The sequence below is a fragment of the Colossoma macropomum genome, unplaced genomic scaffold (assembly GCF_904425465.1).
Source record: "Colossoma macropomum unplaced genomic scaffold, Colossoma_macropomum, whole genome shotgun sequence".
Classification (NCBI taxonomy): domain Eukaryota; kingdom Metazoa; phylum Chordata; class Actinopteri; order Characiformes; family Serrasalmidae; genus Colossoma; species Colossoma macropomum.
Genome location: NW_023494804.1, coordinates 22,612,157 through 22,636,105, shown reverse-complemented (window position 1 = coordinate 22,636,105; position 23,949 = coordinate 22,612,157). Strand labels below are relative to the sequence as shown.

Sequence of the window (23,949 nt, the reverse complement as noted above, 5' to 3'; positions counted from 1 at the left end):
ACCCACTGGTGGGCCCTGGCCATTTAAGGGGTGAATAGTAATGCAAATGCTTTCAAATGTGATTTAAAAACCCCGATGTCAACATTTACTGGTGTTCACTGTAGAGGTCACTGAGAATTCCCCCTTTTAGGAGCACAGGATGGTTTAGACTTTCCAGATATTGGGATATTTGCCTTGGACTGACTTGGAATTCACAACAAACAACATAAACAAATAAATAAGACCTGAAATTCATTTCTTTTTTGTTTTGAAAATAAGCAAAGTGAATGTGCAGTATCCTATTATGTTGACACTGTAACAGTTTGTATTTTTTTTAAGATTTGCACATCTAAAGACAAACTTCAATCATGATTTCTTCTCTTTTTATTTTAAGCTAAACCACGTTGTACATTGAAGGGTAAACGCTGACACCACTATCACACACTGGCTAAAAAAAACACCCATTTGAATCTAAACAACAAAATTCCAATCAGTTATAATCTAAAATGCGAGGAGCCATGAGAACAGATAATCTTCCTTTATTGGTTTATTCTATATTGTATAGCTTTTTCTTAATCTCTTGTGTGGGATTGCAAGTGTTTGAGCCCCCTTGCCGTCTGAGGGTCTACAAGGCGGTCAGAGTAACTCATCCCTGGAATCAGACTGCAAAGAAAATTGGTGATTTTTATTTATTTTTTAAATTAATTTATTATTTTTGTTTGTTTATGTGTAACTGGCATAGCCAAGAGAGGGGGTTAAAATGGATGAGGATAGGTTGGTATGATACAAGACAGATGTTCACTGTCAGTGGTTCCTCTTGTGCTGTAAGATATACAAATACCAAAAAGAAACTTTTACAAGAAAGAAAGAAAGAAAAAATGAGTGGTGTCACCCATCTGCTGTTTTGAAAAAGCAGCGCTGCAGTGCGCCTCTCTCACCAGCGGGTGGCAGTGTTGGTCTTAAATTGATGCCGGAATTTGCTGACATATCGCTGCGCTTTTCGCCTCATCATCTCTCTGAGTGACCTGCCTCAGCAAGCGGCGCTCATTCACTGTTCAAAGCGCTATCAGACGAGTCCTGAGCACAGCGAGCCGCAGATGGATGGGAGGGAGACGCCAGGAGAGGAGAAAAAGAAAGAGACCTGAAAAGGTGAGACAAAAAGCGAGAGCACCAGAACCAGCCGTTTTTTTCTGGAGTGAATACAGACGTGTTGCTGAAAGCAGCGCTAAGCGGAGTTCGCGGAGTTGAGCGCCACGCCGTTTCCCAGCGCTGTGTTTTCGGAAGCAGAGGTTTCGAAAGTGTCGCAGTTGTGTAGGAAGGGGATCTTAAACCGAACTGTGACATTTTCATATCTATGTGCTCCCAGAAGCGGGGGAGAGAGAGAGCTGCGTCAATGAGAGACGACTCGAAATGCGTTGGTGTGTTTTTAAGAGGGCAGAAAGCTTTCACTTCCTCTCCTGTAAATAATGAATGAACCCATTAACTGATTTTTAAAGACGCGAAACTCCTCAGAAACCCGCCTGGTTACTCACTCACTCACTCATCACTCGCTCGCTGACGTTTAGCTCCCCAGGCTGGACCCTAATGGTCTCAAAACAGATGGTTCTACAAGGGTTATTTAGTAAAGGCAGTGAATTCAGTTCATGAAGGCCTTGCTAATGAGCTGAATCAGGTGTGTTTACTGAGGAAGTGTCCTGAAGTCTGCAGGGTTTTGGCCGCGAGGACTGGATCCTGACACGCGTGATTTAGAACCAAGAGTTCTATATAGAACCATTTGCATCCTTACATGGTTCTTTGCATGGTAAAATGGTTCATTAGATTGATGGAGAGTGTGTTGGTTCTGAATAGTACCAAATGAAACGATTCTTCTACTGTTACAGTGTCAAGCTTGTAACTATAGAAGAACCCTTTTCAAAAAGGTTCAATATAGAACCATATATAACGTATTTACCACCAACCTGAAGAACCATTTCACAATGCAGAGAACCATTTAAGCATGGTGAAATGCAAATGGTTCTAAATTAAGTAAAGAACCATTTTCTTTACTAAAGAACCCTTGAAGAACCACCTTTTTAAAGAGTATACCCCGTCCCAAATAAGATGTCATTACTTGAAAAGTAGGCTAAATGCTGTTGAAAGCGGTGCTGGAGGCATTGATATAAATGTATAAATCTGAAATTTAATATTCAGTCAAATTCACTATATGTTTCCACTACATTTTAGTATGGTACTTAATTTTACATGAATAAAGTTAACGAGCTCATGCATCCTGAGCACTGACAGGATCTCACACAGTAAACGTTAGCTGGACACAAACCACAACTCCAGAAACAGAACACACTATTTATTTTATATGGATTTTAAACTTGTTCTTTCAAAATGATACCATGAGTAAAGAACGCAAAATAGAGTAAAAAAAAAACTACAAAATTAAACTAACCTCTCGGCAACAGGTGGACACAGCTATGGAAATTATAATGGCTATAATGCACATTATTTTCTCAACGCTCACAATTTTTCAAAATGTCTGCATAATTAAATTATTAAGCTGTAAACAGTCATTTAGAGTGGTTTGGTGTGAAATGCACCGTTCAAAAGAAACCTACTGAGTCAGAATTGTTCACGGTGGTGGTGATAGGAACCAGACGTCTGAAGAGTTTCATGCCTCCAAAAGCTCCTTCGCTAAAAGTTGTTACGTAAAATGGTAATGTACAACTTCGCTTGATATCTGCCTGATCCCAAAAATATTGTTTTATGATAGTTTTGAGAAGACATTGGCCTAAAACCTATTTTTTGAAATCCATTCATAGCGGAGAGGTACATATGGGGCATTAGAGGGCAAGATCAACAAAACATAATTTGACCAGGGGTCCCCAAACTTTTGAATATGACTGTACATAACCTTTTGGTGAAACAACACTGTCCTGTGACTTAAGTTAGTTTTTAAGTATTTTTGACGTGTCAGCTTTCCTTGTTGTTGTTCAGCTATATGCATGATCCAGACCCACTACGTCTGACTGTAATAGTGAGATTTTGTAAGCTGATCTTTGAGTCGAGCTCACTGAGGCACTAAGTATCCTGCAAACATTAATAAAGTTTGGACTGACCCAGACTGACGTTTACAGTTTGGCCATGCAAAGTGGCCTGTAGAACTACCCCTGTGTCTTTTTTTTTCCTACTTGTCATGGTGAAGCTTATTTTTCTGAAGCCTGAACGATAGATTTTTCAGTGCAGCCAAGCTGCCCATTTCTGCATACCAGTGAGATGCAGATGGTGCTATATAGACCCTCCACTCTCTAACAATCAATTTACAGCCTAGCATTAAGGCTGTCTGAGTCCAGTCGGCCTCAGAGGGCTCTAGATCTGACAAAGCAGAGGACTTACCCAAGATATACAATCCAGGTGAGAACTGAATGTGTTTGCCCAGAATTCCTCAGTATAGTATTGGATGTCAGACCAGAAAACCTGTATATTAAGGCATTTCCACATCATGTGCATCAGCATGCCTGGCTCTGCTCCACAACACCAACAAGTGGACCTATCTAGTAGGCCGATTCTGTATAGTCTAGATGGAGTCCAGTATGCTCTGTTTATGAATTTAAACTGAATGAGTCGTGTCTTCAGCTCTCTGGACATTTTCTTTGGGAGCCTCAGAATCCTATCCCACTCTGTTAAGGAATGAGTTAAGAATGGCATAATACCTAGCAGCCTCATGGCCTTTACCAATCTGTTCCAGGATCTGGTCAGGAATAACTGCCTTAGTGGGACATACTGTCAAGGAGCCAAAGGTTTGCTTCAATAGATTGTCTAATCTGACAATATCTCCAGAATTGGTTTTGAGGTAGATTAAACTGTTGTTTAAGACAGTCAAAGGACTTTAGTGAGCCACTGTTTTAATGCCTCTTTGAACCCATTCCTTCCAAAAGAATGGGGATTTTGCTATATGTACTCTGGGGTTATGCCATATTCCAGAAGAGGAGGTTAAGTATGGGTTAAACTAGCAGTGGCAGTTTTGCTTTGGTAGTTGTTCTGTCATTATTTGTTCTGTAGGTACCGACAGTAACCTTACTCAAGTTGGAGACACAGCAGAGGAATAAGTAGAGCTAATCTCTAACAACCACAATCTAGAGTAGTAATAGTTGCAGTAGTTGCAGCCTTGACAGACAGCCAGAGAGAGAGAGAGAGAAAGAGAGAAAGAGAAAGAGAGATGAGATTAGCAGCAAAAATATGAGCTCCTAAACACACAAAACAATGATAGTGAAAGGTAGAGGACAGTGACAAGACATATATGGACCATTCTACTAAATTAGTTGAACTATTAAAAGTGGAAGATTTAGATTTATTATGACTTTATTTAATTTAATTTTAAATATAAATACTTTTTTATCATCAGCATCAATGTGTAACATTAAGAATTGTCACTACCGAAACATTTGGTAACATGCATTTGGTACCTAAACATTTGGCAAAGTTTAGGTGGGCTCTTGTTTCAGTAGTGACAAAATAGAATGTTTATTCATTTGTTTTAATAAAATAAACATAATTATGTTACAGCATCATTCAAGCAAAAGGATTTTAGTCTAAAGTTTAAGTCAGTTAAAAGTGTTTTTGTACTGTGACTTTGACCTGATTCGGTAGAATGATTCAAAACGACTGCAAAAATTTAGCTAATACTAAGCTAATCAGTTACCAAAGATGCTAACTTGAGGAAGGACTAAAAGGAGAGAATTCAGGCCTCGAAAGTAGTAGTGTGAAAGTGTACAAAACTTTTAAGAAATCAACTCTACAGTGGGATCATGAGAAAAAGGCAAAATAAAGTAAAAGGGAGGTACCATATCTGTGATAGCTATCTTCAGAATTAGCTTTTAGTTAGACAGCAGTGACCAACACAAAAGGAAACGTTTGAGTACCCACAGCTAGGAGCCACAGTAGCGTGCCATCACAGGCAAAACTGCCAGAAAGCAGTACAAGGCAACAGCTGTTAAGAGACTTTACAAACACAGAGAACAGATCTTATCGTTTTAAATGACTAAGAAAAAAACAGGCTTGCTCTTCTACACAGAACATTCAAAGCTGTGACTTTTTAAAGCCCTTTGCTTCCTAGTAAAACTTCATAGAGACCTGACTCCCTTCTGAAACCAAGACTAGTCCCGTGCCTTAAGGATTAAACAAATAGCCTGTCAGCTTTCAATTATTTATTTGTGCACCAAACCAATTGACCAACTTGCACAATTGTATTATATTCAGAGTAACTTATAAGGTGACTCAAGTGATCATAGATTGTCTGTCTGTCTAACGCAAACTGTTGTCATATGGTGCCGGCAGGTATCAGTGAGTCATCTGGTTACTACTGCATCACCAGCAGCTAAACTGTTTTAGACTGATCTATATACAGTACTGGGAAAAAGTGAGAGCCCACCCTGTGTGTGTTTCATTTCCAGTCATAATGGTCATGCTATTCAATTTTTAGTGTCAGGAAAAAAAGTGAAAATCAGCCTCAACAACTAAATACATCTTTAAATTTTGCAGTATTTAGTTTGTTCAACTTTTACCTTTATTACAGCTTTCAGTCTTTTCAGGACACTTGCTTTCAGTCTTTCAAGGAAATCTGCAGGAAATTGTTCCACACCTGCAAAGTTCAGTCTTAGAAGTTGGTTGTATTTTGTTTTTCTGACAATCCAAGTAATCCCAAACACATTCAGTGACATAGAGGTCCAGGGCGGTCCATTTTTCTCTATAGTTCCTGTTTTACATGTTTTCTCTATAATTCCTGTTTTACATGTATTTCCCTTTGACTTATTGTCCTTATATGTCCTTATTCAAGTGGAAAGTCTTATATCTAATCTGCTTGTAAATATCTCCTGAAAAAGGAATAAATTGTAGTTACTGTTTGTATAACTGGAAATTAAATCATAGATGGTCTGTACAACTGCAAGTCAACTTTTAATAAGGCAAATTGAAATTGCAGATTTATTATAACTAGTCTTGGAGCAGCTCACAGTTATGGAGACGATGCTGGAGCTGATGATGGAGCAAGTTACACAGGCATCTCCAGGCAGAGGAGCAATGGAAGAGTAACTTGATTGAAATAGATCTTTATCTTGATAGTTTCTTCTCCACCATTTTTCTTGGTGGTTTTAAGGGCATTTCCTGTTGAAGGAATAGTGCCCAAGGGATTAAAGTATTAGGTTCACTTATTATAATCAAAGATATATTAAAGAGATATCATTGCTTCTTTTTCTTAATGATATGCATATACGGTAAGGGGAATCTGAGACAGTGAGGGTCTGTGTCCCATCCTGTCACAATGGAAAGTCTTGCCCCCACCTACACAAAATGCCATTCAGGTGGGGAGGGGTAGGTTCCTGTCTCTATAAGAGAACATTTTTGTTGTTTAATTGAGCCCTTCATAGCAGTTTATGCTTTAATTAACCCTGAAACATTGTCTCCACAGTGAATACTTCTTCCATGCGTTAGTCAAAGGTGTACTCACTAGGAAGTGTTGCTAATTTTTGGTCTTATTTATAATATCTTATGGGCCTTACTAGCTTATCAGCTTATTGGCCACACAAAGCTCACACTTTGCAGGCTTATGAACACAGTGATATGAAACACAGTCCTAACAGATGCACAGACAAAGCATTCAGAGGAGAAAACATAATCATATTTAACATATATTCAAATACTTCAGATGTTGGTGTTTAAGTAGAGCTGCCCTAAGTAAAATGAAACCTTGTATGGGAACCATATTATATTGTACACTGTATTCTGCACCAGTATATACTGTATATTGCAGTCTACACCGGTTTATATTGTATATTGCATACTGCACTAATATATCGCTGTTGTCGGAAGAAAACCTCATATCTCCAAAATGGTAACTTTATAGGAGAAGAAAAAAAAACATACTTTACTTTTAATGTAAGTCAATGGAACGAGACTTTTTAACAAGTCATTTTTGGCTGTTTCTTTTGGTCTATTCATCATGAAATGTACAAACAATATAAAGGGCAATAGGCATTTTCAAATTATGTCAAAAACATAATTTGTGAAAAATGACAAAAATAGAGATACAAGGTTTTCTTCCAACAGCAGTGATACACTGTATACTGCATACTGCACTAATATATACTATATGCTGCATACTGCACCACAAAATATAGTGTATTCCGCATACTGTGCCAGTCTGTACTGTATACTGCATACTGCACCAGTATATGCTATATTCAGCATACTGTACCAGTATATACTATATTCAGCATACCATACTAGTATATACTGTATGCTGCATACTGCACCAGTATATTTTGTATACTGCATACTTCACCAGTAAATACTGTACTCTGCATACTATACCAGTGTATACTGTACACTACATGCTGCACCAGTATATACTGTATTCTGCATACTATACCAGTATATGCTGTGTTCTGCATACTATACCAGTATATACTGTACACTACATTCTGCACCAGTATATACTGTACTCTGCATATGGACAGCCCTAAATAGTATTGAAACATCATCTTTATTATATATAAATAATATAGCATCAGTATTATTGTGTGCAAGGAGAAGAAGTTCATAGCTTTCAAAAGTCCTCAGATATTACAGATTAGACTGCATGAAGATTTGTATTGCATCTTGTCAGCACTGGCAGTGTGTGGATTCTTGTTAATATTTGACATAACTTAATGCAGGTCTCACTGTCTCTTACTCTCACTATGTGCAAACTGAGAAACACATGACAAGATACTGACAGAGGCTGAAAGCTTTATTCTTGTCTTCACCCTGTGCAGTACTTACATTTTTTTGCTTCCCACCTTTTACATGCAGGGGAAAAAGTGCTGAATCAGTTAGTAACGTGGGTGGTGATTATTACCAGCAGTGAGCAAGGCCTTAACCTTACCATGACCTTAAATAAAACGAGTCATGCTGGAACAAATCGAATAGTAGTTTCCATCTAGAAACCTCAGTTACATTATAAAAAAGTTGGAACGTTATGCAAAATGCTAGTAAAACAGAAAGCAATAATTTGTAAATTCTGTTTCACCTATATTAAATTCAAAACACTATAAAAAGATGATATTTGATGTTTTGCCTTTCTTGTTTTTTTGTAAATGTAAGCTCATTCAAATTTGATGCCTTCAGCACCTTCCAAAAGATTTGGGACAGGAGCACAATTTACAACTGTGTTACAACACCTTGCATTTAAACAACACTTAATAAACATTTGGGGACTGAAAACACAAACCGGTCGAGTTTTGAAAGGCAAATTTTTGCCATTCTTCTGTTACACAACAGCTGCGCAACCATACAAGGTCTTCATTATTGTATATTGCACTTTATAATGTGGCTTATGTTATCAATAGAGGACAGGTCTGGACTGCATGCAGGCCAGTCTAGCTCCCACACTCTCCGATTATGCTGCCATGCTGTTGTTACATGTGCAGAATGTGGCTTGGCATCATCATCTTTAAATAAGCAAAGACGTCATCTAGAAGGCAGCATATGTTGCTCCAAAATGTATATATATCTTTTAGCATTAATGATACCATTAAGTTACCCATGCCACTACACCACCTTACCATGACAGACTTTGGCTTTTGAGCTTCACATTGGTAACAATCTGGATGGTCCTTTACTTATTTGGCTCAGTCATCACAACGTCCATTATGTGAAAGATTGACTCATCAGACCATAATACATGTTTCCCCTGTTTATCAGGCCACTTCAGGTGAGCTTAAGCTCAAAACTGTTGGCAGCATCAGGAGCAGTCTTTGCACTAGGCAAAGGTAGGCAGTCGCCTAGGGCCCCCTTGAGCCAAGGGCCCTGTGCAAATTCAAATTAGACATAACAATGGGTGTTGTTGAAATGTGGCTTCCACAGCATATGGTGCTAATCTGCATCCCGTCTCTGTCAAAAAAAGCAAGTATTTCATTTTTCATTACATTTAAGCATATCAGCTGCTCTTTACTTTGTATGAAAATATCTTGATGAATGGACCAATAGAAATGCTCTAAAACTGCTTTACATTGACTTGCAATATAAGTAAAGAATGTTTTGCCTTCTCTTGTAAAGTTAACATTTTTCATTAATATTTGAAGATACATGTTTATCTTTGGACAGCGATGATTTGTGGACATTGTTTATTGACAACAGTGCGTCAAAATTTCACTGGTTCCATGTAGGGATATCGATGAATTCCCGTGGATTCCCTAAAAAGAACCGTTGTTCTTAAACTGTTGTTCACTAATACATAGTTAAGGAAAGTGGCGAGCCTCGACCCACCCTTTCACAGGACCAGGCCTTTCCTGGATGCTCCTTTTAAGCCTCAGCATCATTTGTTTAGGATGTTTGTGAACATTCTTAGTCCAAGTTATCGCAGTCCTGACATTTTTTGGAACAGTTTTCAACTTCAGAATGAGTGTACATTTACAAAATAACAATGAAGTTGACAAGGTCAAACATTAAATATATTAAAAATGACTGACACAAATTGTACATAAACAGACAAGCTGCAGTCTCTAACTGTACACCAGCAATATGGAGGGGCTTTTATTGAAGTGGCCATGTTGCATTCTGTGGCAATTTATTGTTATAGGCGGAGTGCAGTAAATATTAAATACTCATATTTGAGAATGGCTCTTCCTGTTACAGAGAATTGGAGCAAAACAGCTCTATTCAGTATGTGTATAATTGCCTTTACATGCATGTAGTGTTTATTCTTGTGAAAGGAAAGTGATGTCATGACTGCTGATTCACTCTTGCTGATTTACTGTCTTTCAGGGTTAGTTTTGGAAAAATGAGCCTCTTCCGTGTTCTAGAAAGGCAGTTTCCAGAAAATGGCCTTGATATCTAGTAGAGTAAATCATTCATCAAAACGCCTAATCTTGTCTTTGTAGTGCTTTCGTTTCGCACTTCTGCATTCGCATAGTGAAGCAGGCTTTGTGAGCCACATTCATTAAGTAGTTGCAAGCCAAATAGAAAGTGCTTTATTTCTGAGATGGAAAAAGAGAATGTTTGTGTGCTGCTTTGTAAAGTTTCCTATGTCTCGGTTTCGATTCCTTGCTTTCTTTCAGTGTTTTTCACCTTGTCTGGCTATCATAGCTACCCTCTTGAATGTTCCGAAGTGGGCGAGCAACTGTGGCAGGGACAGGATTGCGTGAAGACCCCCCGCCAGTCGGCTTGTCTCAGACCTGCTCGTCTTATTTACATGCGGCTGTCTGGACGTCATGTAACCACAGCCTCTCTCAGACTTCCTCTGTTAGTTAAGATGAGTGTTCTTTTTCTTCTTCAGAGTACAAGGACCCTTCCAGTAGGTGTTAGGAGTACAGTTGAATCATCACTGCTAAAATGGCTTCTGCTTCTTTAGAGCTTTTTTTGGGAAGCGTGGGCTCTGATGAACCCTGCAGAAGTTCATGTAGCACTGGACATTTTCAGGGCGTTTACATTTTGCTATGTAACATGACAGATCTAGCAATATCGTTCAGCGTCATGCAGTCGTAGTATACCAGAGTTCAAAAATAAATGATGGATTTAATATGTGGCATAATGTACAGCACACTTCAAAAGTCAGAGACAGATATTTAACAGAAAATTATTTTCTAATTTCTAATTAATTGCTTTCAGTTTTTCAAAGAAATCTACAGGGATATTTTTCTATATCTACAAAGTTCAGTCAAAGTTCAGTCCAGAAGTTGGTTGCACTTTCTGCCTTTCACAATCCAAGCAATCCCAAACATATTTAGTCGTGTTGAGATCTGGACTATACGGTGGTCAGTCCATTGTTGTGAGCTTTTTTGTTTGATTTGCAAACTCCAGTCCTTTTTTTTTTAACTAGAGCAAAAAACTCCTGTTTTTTCACTAATTGTGACTTTAACTTTCTCCTTCATTATGCAAGTGTATTATCTTATATCTCTCCTCAGAAATATCCTCGCAAAAAATGAGTAACTTGTACTTAATGGATGTTTTGACAGGAAGTTAAATAAATGATGGGTGGTCTCTGACTTTTGCTTGGCACTGTATATTATTGTACAAATTCTGTTTGTAAACTGAAAGTATAATGTAGCTATGAAATCTTGAAATAGGACTAGTTGCAGAGTTTGCATGCACATCAGCATGTATGCCTACTCTGCTGTGGTGTTAGTATTTTTAGCAGCCAGTGCACTTTTTAGAGAATCACCTTTGGCCATATTCTACAAGAGAGAGCAGATACAGACAGCAGTGTAAATGGGAGGATCTCATAAATAGAACATTCAAGTGAACCAGAGAGGAAGTGGACTTATTCACTGCAAACCACTCAGCTCAGTTTTTGAGTGCGAGCTCAGATGGTAGTTCAGATGGTCTCAATGGGTAAGCCCCTGTTTATTTTTGTCTGTCTAAATTTATTAGCTAAGTTTGCAACCTAGTACTCCTGAGGACTGTTGGCCTGTTCTGTTGGAGATTAGTTTATGGTAGTGGCTTATGTCTGTTTAAACTCAAAGGGTTCTGCTGTTTCTTTGTGCTTGTGCCAAGTGTAAAACCCAAAAGAGAAAGTATGCAGGGCTGGTACTTTCCATCCAGGGTTTTAAAGGATGTGGGTCAGAATTCCCTTTTTTGCCTAACTGAAACTTGAAAATGTGGGCAGTGTCATGAACCAAGCACTGGTGGATCACCATTGCGATGCATTCAGCCAGGTATTCGACATTTGTCTTTTAGCGCTTGGACGTTGAGCCTTTCTAAATGTACATAAAAGGATTTTTGCATGCTGATTTACCAAAATGTCTCAATTTTTTATCAGTTTGTCAAGTTCATGCCAAGTTAATGGTGGTGTTGATTATAGGAAGTGTATTTTACCTGGGCCTTCCTTTTCTAATACTCTTGAGTCTTGCAGTTCACAGAGATTGTGCTTTACTACCTAGTCAGCTTAGCTGCCAATTATGGAATGGGAAGTGAGAGGAGTTATTCGTTCTGCTTTGGATTGCAGGGGAAAACCCTCTTGGATTGGAAAGTCCAGGAAATTTGCCATATTTGGGCTAGTGCTGATATTGCGGCTGTAAAATTTGTGCTCATAGGTTTAAGAAAGGTTCCCTAAAAAGGTACACAATTTTCCTTTTGTTTCAAAGGTAGTCGATTGGCCGAAATGTATTTGATGTCTGAAGTTTGCTTCACTGGAGGCTAATAAAGCTAAGTAGTCATCTTCTTGGGTGGGAGACTCTTATTGTTTTAGCCAAAAACCAAAGAAGCAGACCTCAGTAATTTAACATGTCTTGGCCTATTTTTGTGGCAAGCGGAAAATTGTATATATTTTTGTTGTTGAATTTGAACTCTGTAAATGTGAGCAGTATGTGGCTTTACAAGGATCCACCGATGCCTATTTATGACTTTAAAGAATAAAACTATATACACATAAGATATTTATTGTTGCTGTCACACACAAACCTTGTATATTTCATTTAAGTTTGTCTTTTTTTAGCATAATTTGGAAACTCCAGTTACCCTTTGCCTTGTGTTAAATTTGATGATTAACAGACCAATAAAACTGCTCCAAAATTATTTGGAAAAAAAATCTAGGTAGCTAATTGTCATTACAAGTTAAGGTTATTTTTCCTTTTAATGTAAAGCCAACATTTTGGAGATATGAGGTTTTGTTTCAGTGACAGCAACGACATGAGAACAAGTCTGGGACGCCTTTTCCATCATTGGTCTAGAAAGCTTTGGTTTTGCAATGGCGCACGTCTGGACATTGGTTACGTGGTCGCCTGGATCTACTGTAAAAGCCAGTGGAGATGGGGTGGAAAGTCCCTCTCCTCGCCCATAAGCTTAAGCTCTGAGTGTGAGACCCAGCCAATCAGCTTAGCAACGCCAGCCAACAGGAAGTCACACTCTGACACAGACCGTCCATGTTCGCATTGTGGCCATGGGGAGGAAGTGACTTGTCACTATTTGCAAGCTTTAGATCATAGACTGCCTCCATCTAGCTCCTCCACTCTATCAGTCCCTGAAACCTGCCGTCAGCTGTCTCCTTCACGATTATGCGTTCAACTTCAGCCAGATAACATGGGAGTCCTGTTTCCATGGCTTTGTCATTGAAGAAGAAGAGGCCGTTTGTACATCCGCATCAGTCTGTGAAAATGTGTCTGACAAATCTGAATATTTTGTAAGTATGATTTGCTTCTTTGCTGCCTGGGTCTTATTCCACTTATAGTCTGACAACACATAACCATTAATGTGTCACATATTAGTACTGTATGTGAGCTGACACACTTGCGAAGATGTACCAGTGAGCACGTACAGCGATTAGATGATGTACTTTGCTATTACTTGGACAGCAGATAAAAGTGAAACTGAATGTTCACAAGTGGTTAAAACTTTACTCTGCAAACCGCTGCCTTGAACTGTTGCCGCTTTGACAAGTTTTTGTGGTCCAAAAGTCACATATATGTGATAATCGCCTCCTTCATGCATTGTCATGTAATGTGTAGACTTGACGTTTAAACTTCTAAAAGGGTTAAACCCTTTAACACCTCGCTAGTCCAAATTCTCAAGCAGCAAATTCAACTCAAGACTTTAGGTTCCTTGATGTGGTCTTGCCGAGACATCTGGTATCTGATATGATCAAAATCAAAATAATGAATGATTGATTCAGAGCTGAGTGCAGATGGTGATGGCGTGTTTATGTGGTTGTGAAGAAGTGGGTGAGCTTCCCACAGCATGCGAAACAGCAGCCCACACAATCTCAACAGCCAGGTTTGCCAAGACAGTTGTCTGTTTAGTCGCTTTTCTCACACTGACTCATTTACTCTTGTTGCAGCCAGGTGTACTGTTGATTTGTGTCATTTAGAGAATCTTGCATGTTCCTCCTGCACTTTTCTTGAGTTGTGAGAATAGTTTCCTGTCCTGAGCAGTGTGCCCATATTTGGAGACAGGAAATGATGTGGGGGAAATCCATGGAGCGGAATGACTGCATGCAACTTCTTGGTTATCAGTGCTATACTTTTAGCTTTATGTTCTTTCAGAATTAGAACATGGAAATGTGTGTCTGTTCCAAAAGGGAACAAAAAAATCTTGCACTCACCGGCCATATTATTAGAAACCCCTAACTTGTACAGTAGTGTGCAAAAGTCAGAGATCACCCGTCATGTATTTATCAGTCAAAGCAGCCATTACATTCAAAAAAGTATTAAAAGCCACAGAGAAAATGGGACCAACCGTGCAGGACATGGTAGACCACCAAAACTGCCCGGTCAGAAGAGTCCTTAAAGCCTTCATCTTTGAGAGAGAGGAGAAAATCAAGCTCCACTCTTATTTCGGATCTGAAAAAATCCCCAGGTGTTTCTGTTCATCCTTCCACTGTGAGAAGACAACTCAACTCTATGAGTCTGAAAGGATATGTAGCTGTCAAGAAGCTCTTGCTTAGAGTAGGAAACAGACACGAAAGTAGAAAATGCGCAAAATAAACAAGAAGCTGCTGTTGTTCTCAGAAAAATAGACTGACCACCTCAGAGTTGATTGTGTTTGGGATCAGTTGGACTGTGAGAAGCAGAAAATGCAACCAACTTCTAAGACTGAACTTTGGAGGTATAGAGAAATGAATAAAAGCTGTAATAAAGGTAAAGAGTGGACACACTAAATACTGAAATATAGATATTTAGTTGTAGAGGCTTCATTATTCAGTTGTAGAGGTGTAATTGAAGAACTTGTACTTAAAGGCTATTTTGACTAGATACAAATTAAATGAGGGATGGTCTCAGAATTTTGGAGAGTGCTGTAGGTCCACCTTGCTGTTATACACTTGTAGGTCATCTGTTTGTGTATAGTTTGTGTTTGCCCTCCAGTAGCCCTTATTCAGTGGTCATTTTGTGACCACGTAGCCATTTTTGGCTGGATATGTTTGGGTGGTGCAAGACTCTCAGCTTAGCAGTTTAATGTGTGTAAAAAACCCCAGCGCCACCACTGTGCCTGATACCTTCTTACTACACTCACCCACACTACCATGCAGCTTCCACATCAGTGTCCCTACTTTGTTGACAATAGTCCACCACCCAAATGAAATCTTGTGGTCCTGTGGTCAGAAACTGGTTAATGATGAAGGCGGTTGATGATACTAGTACAGTGTTCAAAGAGCTTATATGGTGACTCAAGTGATCGTAGCTTCAGTCTGTCTATCTGATGCAAACTGTTATCAGCCGGTTGCAGCAGGTATCACTCCGTCATTTAGATACTGTTGCTTTCTTCTGAAACCTAGACTAGAGTTAACTGAGGATTAGTTGTAATGTTCCTCTGATTTGCCTGTAGTAGATGAGCTAAACTGCTGTAGTCTGATACATGAACAGTACTACACAAAAGTCAGAGACCCCCTTTCATTTACCTTATTTCCAGTCAAAACAGCCAAGTTCAGTCTTAGACGTTGGCTACATTTTCTGCTTCTCACAATCCAAGTCAAACCCTACATATTTATCTATTGAACCTTAGTCCACATCTCAGATGTCCAGTTTTGATTTTCTACTTTTTTGTATGTTTCGTTTTCTAGTAGCAGCTCATTGATAGCTGTACATCCTTTCAGGCCCATAACGCTGAGTTTTCTTCTTACAGTGGAAGGATAGACAGAAACAGCTGTGGATTTTTGAGATCTAAAGCAAGAGTGGAGCTTGATTTTCTCCTCTCTCTCTCAGAGATGAAAGGTCTTAGTGCTGTTTATCTGGGGTGACCATATGTCCTCTTTTTCTAAGACACATTCTCTTTATAGGACTAAAAAAACGTGCTGGGCTGAGATGTCTAAATTACCTAAAATGTCAGAGATTTGAGTTTGCTTTCATATTGACATTTGATTCTACAGTCTACCCTGTGCTGCCATCCTGCCCCCAGTGTCTAGTTTGAAAACCAAAATACGCTCTAATTTATCTGATGGTGACCTATTGCGGTTGTCTACTAGGTGTTCTGTGGTTATTAATAGTCACATTTTCTCAGAACCTTCAATTTTTTTTCACTCCACATTTGGAAACTCCTGTTTTTTCACTGGTTTTCTTTTTGACGTTCTCTTTCATTTTACAAGTGGATTGCCTTAAATCTAACCTCCGTAAAAATATCTCCTGATAATAAAGTATTTGTGCTTGATGGAATTTTTGACTGGAAATTAAACGAATGATATTTTATGACTTTTACACAGCACACTGGATTTTGTGACATCATTTAAATTGTATGATTTTTTTTGAGGCTTTGTTTCAATTAATGGACTGTATGGACTGGAAATAGCAATGCATACAATAACAGTAACAATGCCGAACACTTCGGCATGAATGGACGGCCTCAGTTGCTATGGGCTGAACGAGTGGTCATGTGTAAATGGTCATGGTTGTGATGTCACAATAATTATAAAGCTGGTTTTGCAGCTTAGTTTTCACATATAGACTGTATGGACTAGGGAGTGAGCAGTACGTGTACACACAATGTCAAGCTTTCAGAAATTTGGTTGTCCATGATTTGCACCAGATAGATTTGTACATGAGCTATTATAAAACTGCTGTGGTGACAATAGTCTGTCGCCCAAAGAATAACTTTGCAACATCAATACTGTGGTCAAAAACTGATTAATAATGGAGGCAGTCAGTGATGCTAGTACAGTGTTCGAAGAGATTACAAGGTGACTCAAGTGATCATAACTTCATACGTCTTTCTTATGCAAACTGTTGTCAGCAGGCATCACTGAGTCACTTGGTTACTATTGATTTCTTCAGAAACTAGACAACAGCATTACTGTGAGAGAAATAAGTGTTAGACCTCTGATGAAACTGCAAACAGTGTGTCTCGATAACATCATCTGGCTGGTCACTTCCATGAAGCTTCATTTTGTTAGGTTGTGCAACAATAAAGTATAGAGTGTGGTCTAAGAGAGGAAGCTGTCTGTTTCTTTATTAGTGTTTGTGTCTTACTGGATCTGGACCGTTGTTTTGGTGTATTTAGACCCAGTACCGGTGCTGGACTATGGTGACTCTGAAACACAGGGTGTCTGGAATTAGAATTGGACCAGGAAGTCTATGTGACTGGGGCATGATCTAAGAATGTGGACAACAAAGTTTTCAAACACATGGTCTTTTAGGCTACGTTCACATTACCAGGCTGAAGTGGCACAAATTGGATGTTTTCCAATCTGATATTTGCAAACCAGATCTGAGCCACTTTCATATGTGGTCCTTGGCTAATTTGTGGCCATGGGAACTTAATATGAAGATCAGAATCCATGCGTTTTTTTTTGTTTTTTTTTACCATTCAGCATTTTTGTGGCAGCAGCACCTAACCTGAAGTTATTGATCAGGATGTGTGCATACAGGTTATTTCAGGATGCAGATTCATTAGACATTAATAATGGATTTGATTCACATATCTACACTAATGTGAACCATCAGGTTAGACAGATCGGATCTGAGCAAAAAATAGGAATTGAGCAATGAGGCCTATAATGTGAATGTAAACTTATATAAAATCCTAATAACAAGAGTTTTAACAGCTCAGTTTATATGCATGACCTGGGTAATTAACATGTTATTATTATGCTTCATTATTAAATCTTAAAGGGCATTGCAGCCTAAAACTGTTGTGCCTGTGTTATGTAGTATTCTGTAGTGCAGTATGTGTTACACAAATATGCCGTACGGCTCTCAACGAATCCTGACTGCTAGCCACTGATCTAGCACTGATCTAAAAAAAAAAAAAACAGCCAACCCACAAGTATCCACCCCAGAGCACTTGTAGTCTTTTAAAGTTTACTTCCACCTTCAAGAGACATCGTCAAAAGGGGCTTTTCCTAGTCTTTAAACCAGAAAATCTCACATTTGGCACTGATATTAGAGGCAAGTAGGCTTGTTTACAACGGATGCAGCGATGGATACATTTTTCATTTTGGCCAGAGTGTCCTTGCAAAAACAGTTTGAACATTGGTCACTGCCTTTGGTATGTGTGCAAACGTCTTTCTCTTTGTGGTAGGCCCTGAGCTGCCAGTGAGCTGTGATATATTATTAGTCTTGGGGAAGCTGTGGCTGTAAAAGTATGACGTCTAAAATTCTGTGAAATGTCATGCTGCATAAATCAGCCTGGAAAGAGATTTTGATCAGTGAGACCTTCCTTTAGATCCTGGTGCAGTCTGGGCCATTTACACCACTTTTTGTTTGCATCCTGTTGAGGAACTCAGAGAGTTGGCCTACGTTAACCAAACCCCTGGGTTATCTTGAGGAAAGCCGCATCAGGAAGTTCACTGAATGAAACTGGCATGTTTGCCAGCCCCCCGGTTTAAACTGGTTTCTGTGAGCCCTTTTCCCCTGGTTAATATCTCAGTTTCAGCACACAGAGAGATCTGAGGTTCAGATTATATTGGTTATCTAACCACTATATAACTAATTTCATCTGCGTTTTACATGTTAAATAATTTACTCCGCCAGTTGCCCTGAACTAAATGATTCATGAACCCCTGCCAGTTTTAGGGCTTCGGCACTGCAGTTTTGTAATAACTGGCTCAAGTGCAAAAGAAGTGAATGGTGAGCTACTGCTGTTAAACCGAACTGGAAATTTTAACACTATTAACACCTTAAAATTTCAGGCTTATTACATACCAAGGCTGATTATTCAGTAACTACTTCAATGCAAACTGGCTGAGCTGTTATTAGGTTATAGAAGTGTGTAATAAATCTTTGTGCCCACTGGTGGGCCCTGGCAATTTAAGGGGTTAAATTTTCAATACATAGTTCACTCTCCTGTCCATATATGGGAGCTAATCCGCAAAACAGCCTGTTTTAAAATCACAGATTTTTGTGATTTTCAGCCTGCAGCAAGTTAGCCCCGCCTATTCACGCTGAAGTTATTTGGAGTGTTTTAGCCTGGACTGCTTTTTTGGATGAGGCAGAAAATCAGAAAATAGGTCATTTGCATATATCAGCCTTAAAAGCACAGTAACAAAAACAGCCTGTTTGATTCTAAGGAATAAAGATAGGTTGGAAAAATGTAATATAAAAATGGTACATAAAGCCACAGAAAATTGACCTTGGAGGAAAAAATATAAGGAAATATAGAATGTTAGCCCCTTAACCATTGTAGTTAAAGATATACAAAAGCTTGCTTACAGGTTTCGTGCTGACGTCATTCTGATCATGGCTCTGCAGATCCTGTGAACATCCGGTCTGGTAGCCTTGAAGCATTTATTTACAGCCTTCTGAATTCTCCATACATATAAATAGATTTCATTGTGCACGTAATGATGCTATTAACACTATACAACATTATATTAACCCCTTATAATACCAGACTTTTTACATACTAAAGCGTTTTATTCAGTAACTACAGGGACTTCAGTGCAAACTGGTTTAGATATTCTTAGGTTATAGAAGTGTGTAATAAAAAGTTTTTTCTCACATAAAGAGACGTAAACATAGTTAAAGTTTCAAAATGTAATTTTGAAACAGGCATCTTGAATTCATGGTTTGTGATGTCATTAAAACCAACACATTTTAGTATAACCTTCTGCTCAGTCTATAGCAGTTTAACTACACTCATTCAAACTGAAGTTATAAGATGTATTTCTGCTTTTTGAATGAAGCACAATACAGGACAGCTAATAGCCAACAGAGCTCATTTACATACATCAGGTTTAAAGGCACAGTATTAAAAGCAGCCTGTTTAATTCTGAGATAAGAAGAGGTTGGAAAATGGGCATGTCAAATATATTATTACTGTTTTTGGTACATAAATATGTAAGTATGTAGAATATGAACCTTCTTAGCGATGTATGCAGTTGGGTTAGCAGGTTGATTTCAAAAGCCGGTTGGATTTTGTGTCACCTGTGCAAGATACTGCGGTTGCTTGAGGTTCATTTTGTATACATTAAATCAAAAAATGAATTGAGCTGAATATTGTGTTATGATTGTCAGCTCTTGTAGCTAATCTTGCATTTCACACCTCGACACCTCACTGTCATTTCGTAGGTGTGATGTCTTATTTTTACCTTCTTTCACCTACACAACATTCTTGGGGAAAGGAAGACGCCTCTGATGCAAATGTGGTGGCCGAGAGTGTGTTTTCCGCTCGGGTTGGTGCTCCCTAGTGGAAACTAACACAAGTTCAAAAGAAGAGAGATAAAGGCCTCTTGTTTGTCCTTTCAGGTGCCTTGAAGTGAAGGCCATCAGAGGGTGAGCAGAAGATGTGTTGTTGTGTCACAACCACACCACACCACACCAATTTTAGCGTCTAAAGATAGCATCAGATTGTGCTGTGCGAGCTCAAAGTTGGTGGAGCAAAAATTCTTTGCTGGCATGTCCACGATTCAGTCAACATTCCCGCAATCTCGAGGACATTCCCTCTTTTGGCCCATTTGTCAGATTACTTCCTGACCTTTGGGTAATGTTGTGTATCTTTCATGCTACATTTCCATTCTCCATTCTTTGGGCTGAGCCCACAGTTTCAGTTGTCCCATGGCACTAGATAATGTCTCAGCTCCACCCAGCAAGTTTTCAGAGCAATTTAGGAGAAATCAGATTCAGACATCAGACAGACACTTTTATTTTTTCCCATCTTTCACTACTTCATAAGCCTTGGTGTGCATCTACAGACTGGCTGTCGGGCACCGGCCGTCACACAGTGAGCTTGAAACAGCAAACTCTGCTGGAAATCTGTGACCCGCAGCACGATCAAGAGCTCAGGAGGGGATCGCGCATTCCACGGGAAACGTGCTTTTTCCTGCCTTTCCTGTCTTGGCTTTGTCCGGTCCAGGGTGAAGGTTTGGCTGGAGGGTTTGGGCTAGTCAGGCTGGCTTTATTAGGGCTGTGGTGAGAAGCTCCTCAGTCTCGTATGGATCTCCTCCCAGCTCTAAGCTCCGCTGCCAGCATGTTCAGTGAGAGCACGGCAGTAAAAAGCATAAGAAGGCGGATGAGTAAGAGGTAAGCGCAGCCTGTGTGTGTGTGTGTGAGAGAGAGAGAGAGAGAGAGAGAGATAGAAAGAGAGAAAGGACTAATTTTGAGAGAGCTGAGTGCTGAGAGTGGAGAGAGAGCATTAGGGGAGTGCACTACATGGTGGACTTGGAGTGCTGATTCCATCCGGGAGTCATTGCTTGATTTTTCATGTCAAAACCTCGTTTGTCATTTAAAATTTCAGAAATGTTGACATGTTATCTTAAATGGTCTATAATTACTTGCAATAAAATGTTCAGGTTAAAAAGTTTTCTTTCTTCTGTGAAGCTACCGTTTTGAAGATGCAATGTTTTCTCACTAGAGCAACGACTGAACTTGCTGTGGAGTTGAGTGGAGATGGTGTGAAGTTTCAGTCCAAAACTGAACTTGAGCTTTCTAAAGTGCATTTTTCAAACTAGTGCACTTCTGAAAGATAAAGTGGGCCTTTCAGTATGTTTTTTTTTCTTTGTTCTTGCTGTTTCCTGCCTCATGTTCTTTAAACGCCTCTTCGTGTATTTGTTTCTGGGGCATCACACAGTTGAGTTTTTAACTTTTAACTCATTTAATATTTTTCAGTTTTTCATTTGTTCAGTTACTTTTCGCAGTAGCCGTTAAATGTGTTGTCCCCTTGTTTTAGATGTTCTTTTGCAGTTTGCACCTGTGCAGTTTTTTTCAGTAATGTTGATGAATTATATTTCAATAGATCATTAACAAACTAGAATCTAACTGGATTTGCATCGTCATAAGTGATCAAGCAACTCAAATTTTCGTAGGGCAGTACACAACTTTAGATATAAAAAAAAGCTGCAGATGTGCTATCTGTTGCATCTCGACACGGCCGTCTGTGCCGAGATACAACAGATGTGAGAGGTGTGAGTTTTTAGAGCAGGATGTTCTTATGTCTCCCCTTAACCTCTCATTTCTTGCTAGCAGCTCAACAACTTCTCACACACAGAGAGCCAACAGTGTCCTAGTTAATCTGATGAGTTCATTTTTATTTGACTGCATTAATTCAAAGCATCCACATCTTTTTCCATTCTGTTGGTGGAATGGCTGCTAGGGGGCCTGTGGAAAGAGGCTGTGGAATACATTTGTCTTTTTTTTCTGTTGATGAGAAATCTTTCTTCTCTACTGTAGAAATATGGCCACTGCACAGATCTCCTGGCCTGTCCCCATGAGGGCTATTGGAGCTCAGAATCTTCTGACCATGCCTGGAGGGGTCACCGTGTCTGGGTACCTACACAAGAAAGGGGGCAGCCAATTCAGCTTGATGAAATGTGAGTACCATTGCTTAAAAATGAAAGCTATCACCATACATCTGCTATTTGGCACCACCAAAATGGTTTTGAAAATCCTGGAATATATTTGGTTTTCGTGCCAATCCCACAGGGCCTCTACGCTACATTATAATCCACAAAGGCTGCGTCTACTATTTCAAGACAAGTACTTCTGCTGCACCCCAAGGGGCATTCTCCCTCAATGGCTACAACAGGCAAGTTCACTTCCCCTGCTTACTTTACTTCGAAACTGTGAAATGCTGTGTCTGCTTAGCTAGTGAAGACACTAATTATGTTTGCTTCTAGGATGGTAAATAAAATTAGAATTTCAGAAGTTAACCTGCTACAGAAATGCAGCTCATATAGAGCTCAAAATGGACACTCGCTGTAGTTATATTTCGCGCTAGTTAGCCACATCCTGTCCCCAATTGAGCCCCTTGAATATGAGTCTCAAAAGGTATCAAGGGTTTCAATTCTGCCCACAACTGCACAGAAACCTTGCTTCTCATGAATGTCAGGTCAGTGGAGATGTTGCGTGCGTCTCGAATGTTCTCTTCGATTTTCCATATTCAGGCTAGCTTTTACACAAGAGAGAAGGCTGAGAGCAGAGCAGCCTGCAGTAATCCTCTCAGTTCCTCCCTGTGTGGGCCTGACGTGGCGTAGGCAGCGTGTGTATAATTACTGTGTGTAGTCACCAGACTCCACTGTGGAATGGCAAAAATAGCCCTTTAATGCAGCTGCATGCAGGCACTGATCTCCTCTCAGCTGGCTCTGTATGTAGAGCATCGGTTCAGAGAGCCCCACAAGGCCCAGCATTACAAAGAGTGGGTGTAAACTGGGGTTACTGTTGGTACGCTATGAAATTTTAATAGTTGATGTTCTTAGTAATGTAAAATTACAAGGAGCTCTGTGGAGAACTTTTTTCAGATGAAATTAGAAGTAGCTATACATTGAATACATTGCATTATGATCAGTTATGATAATTCAGCAATGTACAGTACTGTGCAAGAGCCAAAGACCACCCTTCATTTGTTTAATTTCCAGTCAAAATGGCAAAGAAGTACAATGTATGCTGTTTTTTTTTTAGATTTTTCTAAAGAGATTAGATAACAACTTCTAAAATGATGCGAGTTCTGGTAGACCACTAACACTGTCCCCATCAGATAAGCAGCATTTAAGAAGCTTTCATCTTTGAGAGAGAAAATCAAGCTCCACTCTTACTTCAGATCTGTTTTTTCTGTCCATTATTCCACTGTGAGAACTCTGTGCTATGAGTCTGAAAGGATGTGTAGATGTCAAGAAACTCTTACTGAGAAAAAGAAAATAGACAAAAAAGAAGAAAATTTGCTAATCAAACAATAATGCAATGTAATGACCACCCCAGAGTCCTGACCTCAACATTACTGCATGTGTTTGGGATTATTTGGATTACGAGAAGCAAAAAATGCAACCAACTTCTAAGACTGAACTTTGAAGATGTGGAAGAATATCCCTCAAGATTTATTTGAAAAACTGAAAGAAAGCCACTCAAAAAAGAATGAAAGGGTCTTTTATCAGATTTTTTTGTTAAATGTAATTCTCTGTTGTTGTTTTTTTTTCTTGACACTGTAAAATTAGTAATTTGCACTCAATGGAAATTTTGACTGGAAATTAAATAAATGAAGGGTGGTCGTGTATGTACATTTTTTTGGCCCAAATTACAAAAATCTCTATTTTGAAGTGTAAATATCCCTATTAAAAAAGCCTTATTTGTTGTTTTTGTTTTCTGTATTCCACTACTA

General features: G+C 39.2%; 1 protein-coding gene across 5 annotated transcripts in view; it reads left to right on the top strand.

The window, feature by feature from the left end:
* The first annotated feature begins 989 nt into the window (after window positions 1-989).
* sh3bp2 (SH3-domain binding protein 2) overlaps window positions 990-23,949 on the top strand; it is a 34,129-nt gene continuing 11,169 nt past the window's right edge. Inside the window, exons 1-3 of one of the 5 annotated variants that reach the window (XM_036595433.1) lie at window positions 990-1,128; window positions 22,029-22,168; window positions 22,281-22,383. In XM_036595433.1, the coding sequence (XP_036451326.1) occupies window positions 22,033-22,168; window positions 22,281-22,383 (239 nt within the window). In that variant the 5' untranslated portion in view covers window positions 990-1,128; window positions 22,029-22,032. Of the gene's footprint in view, window positions 1,129-11,258; window positions 11,335-12,880; window positions 13,121-20,652; window positions 20,883-22,028; window positions 22,169-22,280; window positions 22,384-23,949 lie in introns of those variants that run through there. The other 4 variants (XM_036595434.1, XM_036595432.1, XM_036595431.1 and 1 more) reach the window with 4 other exon arrangements.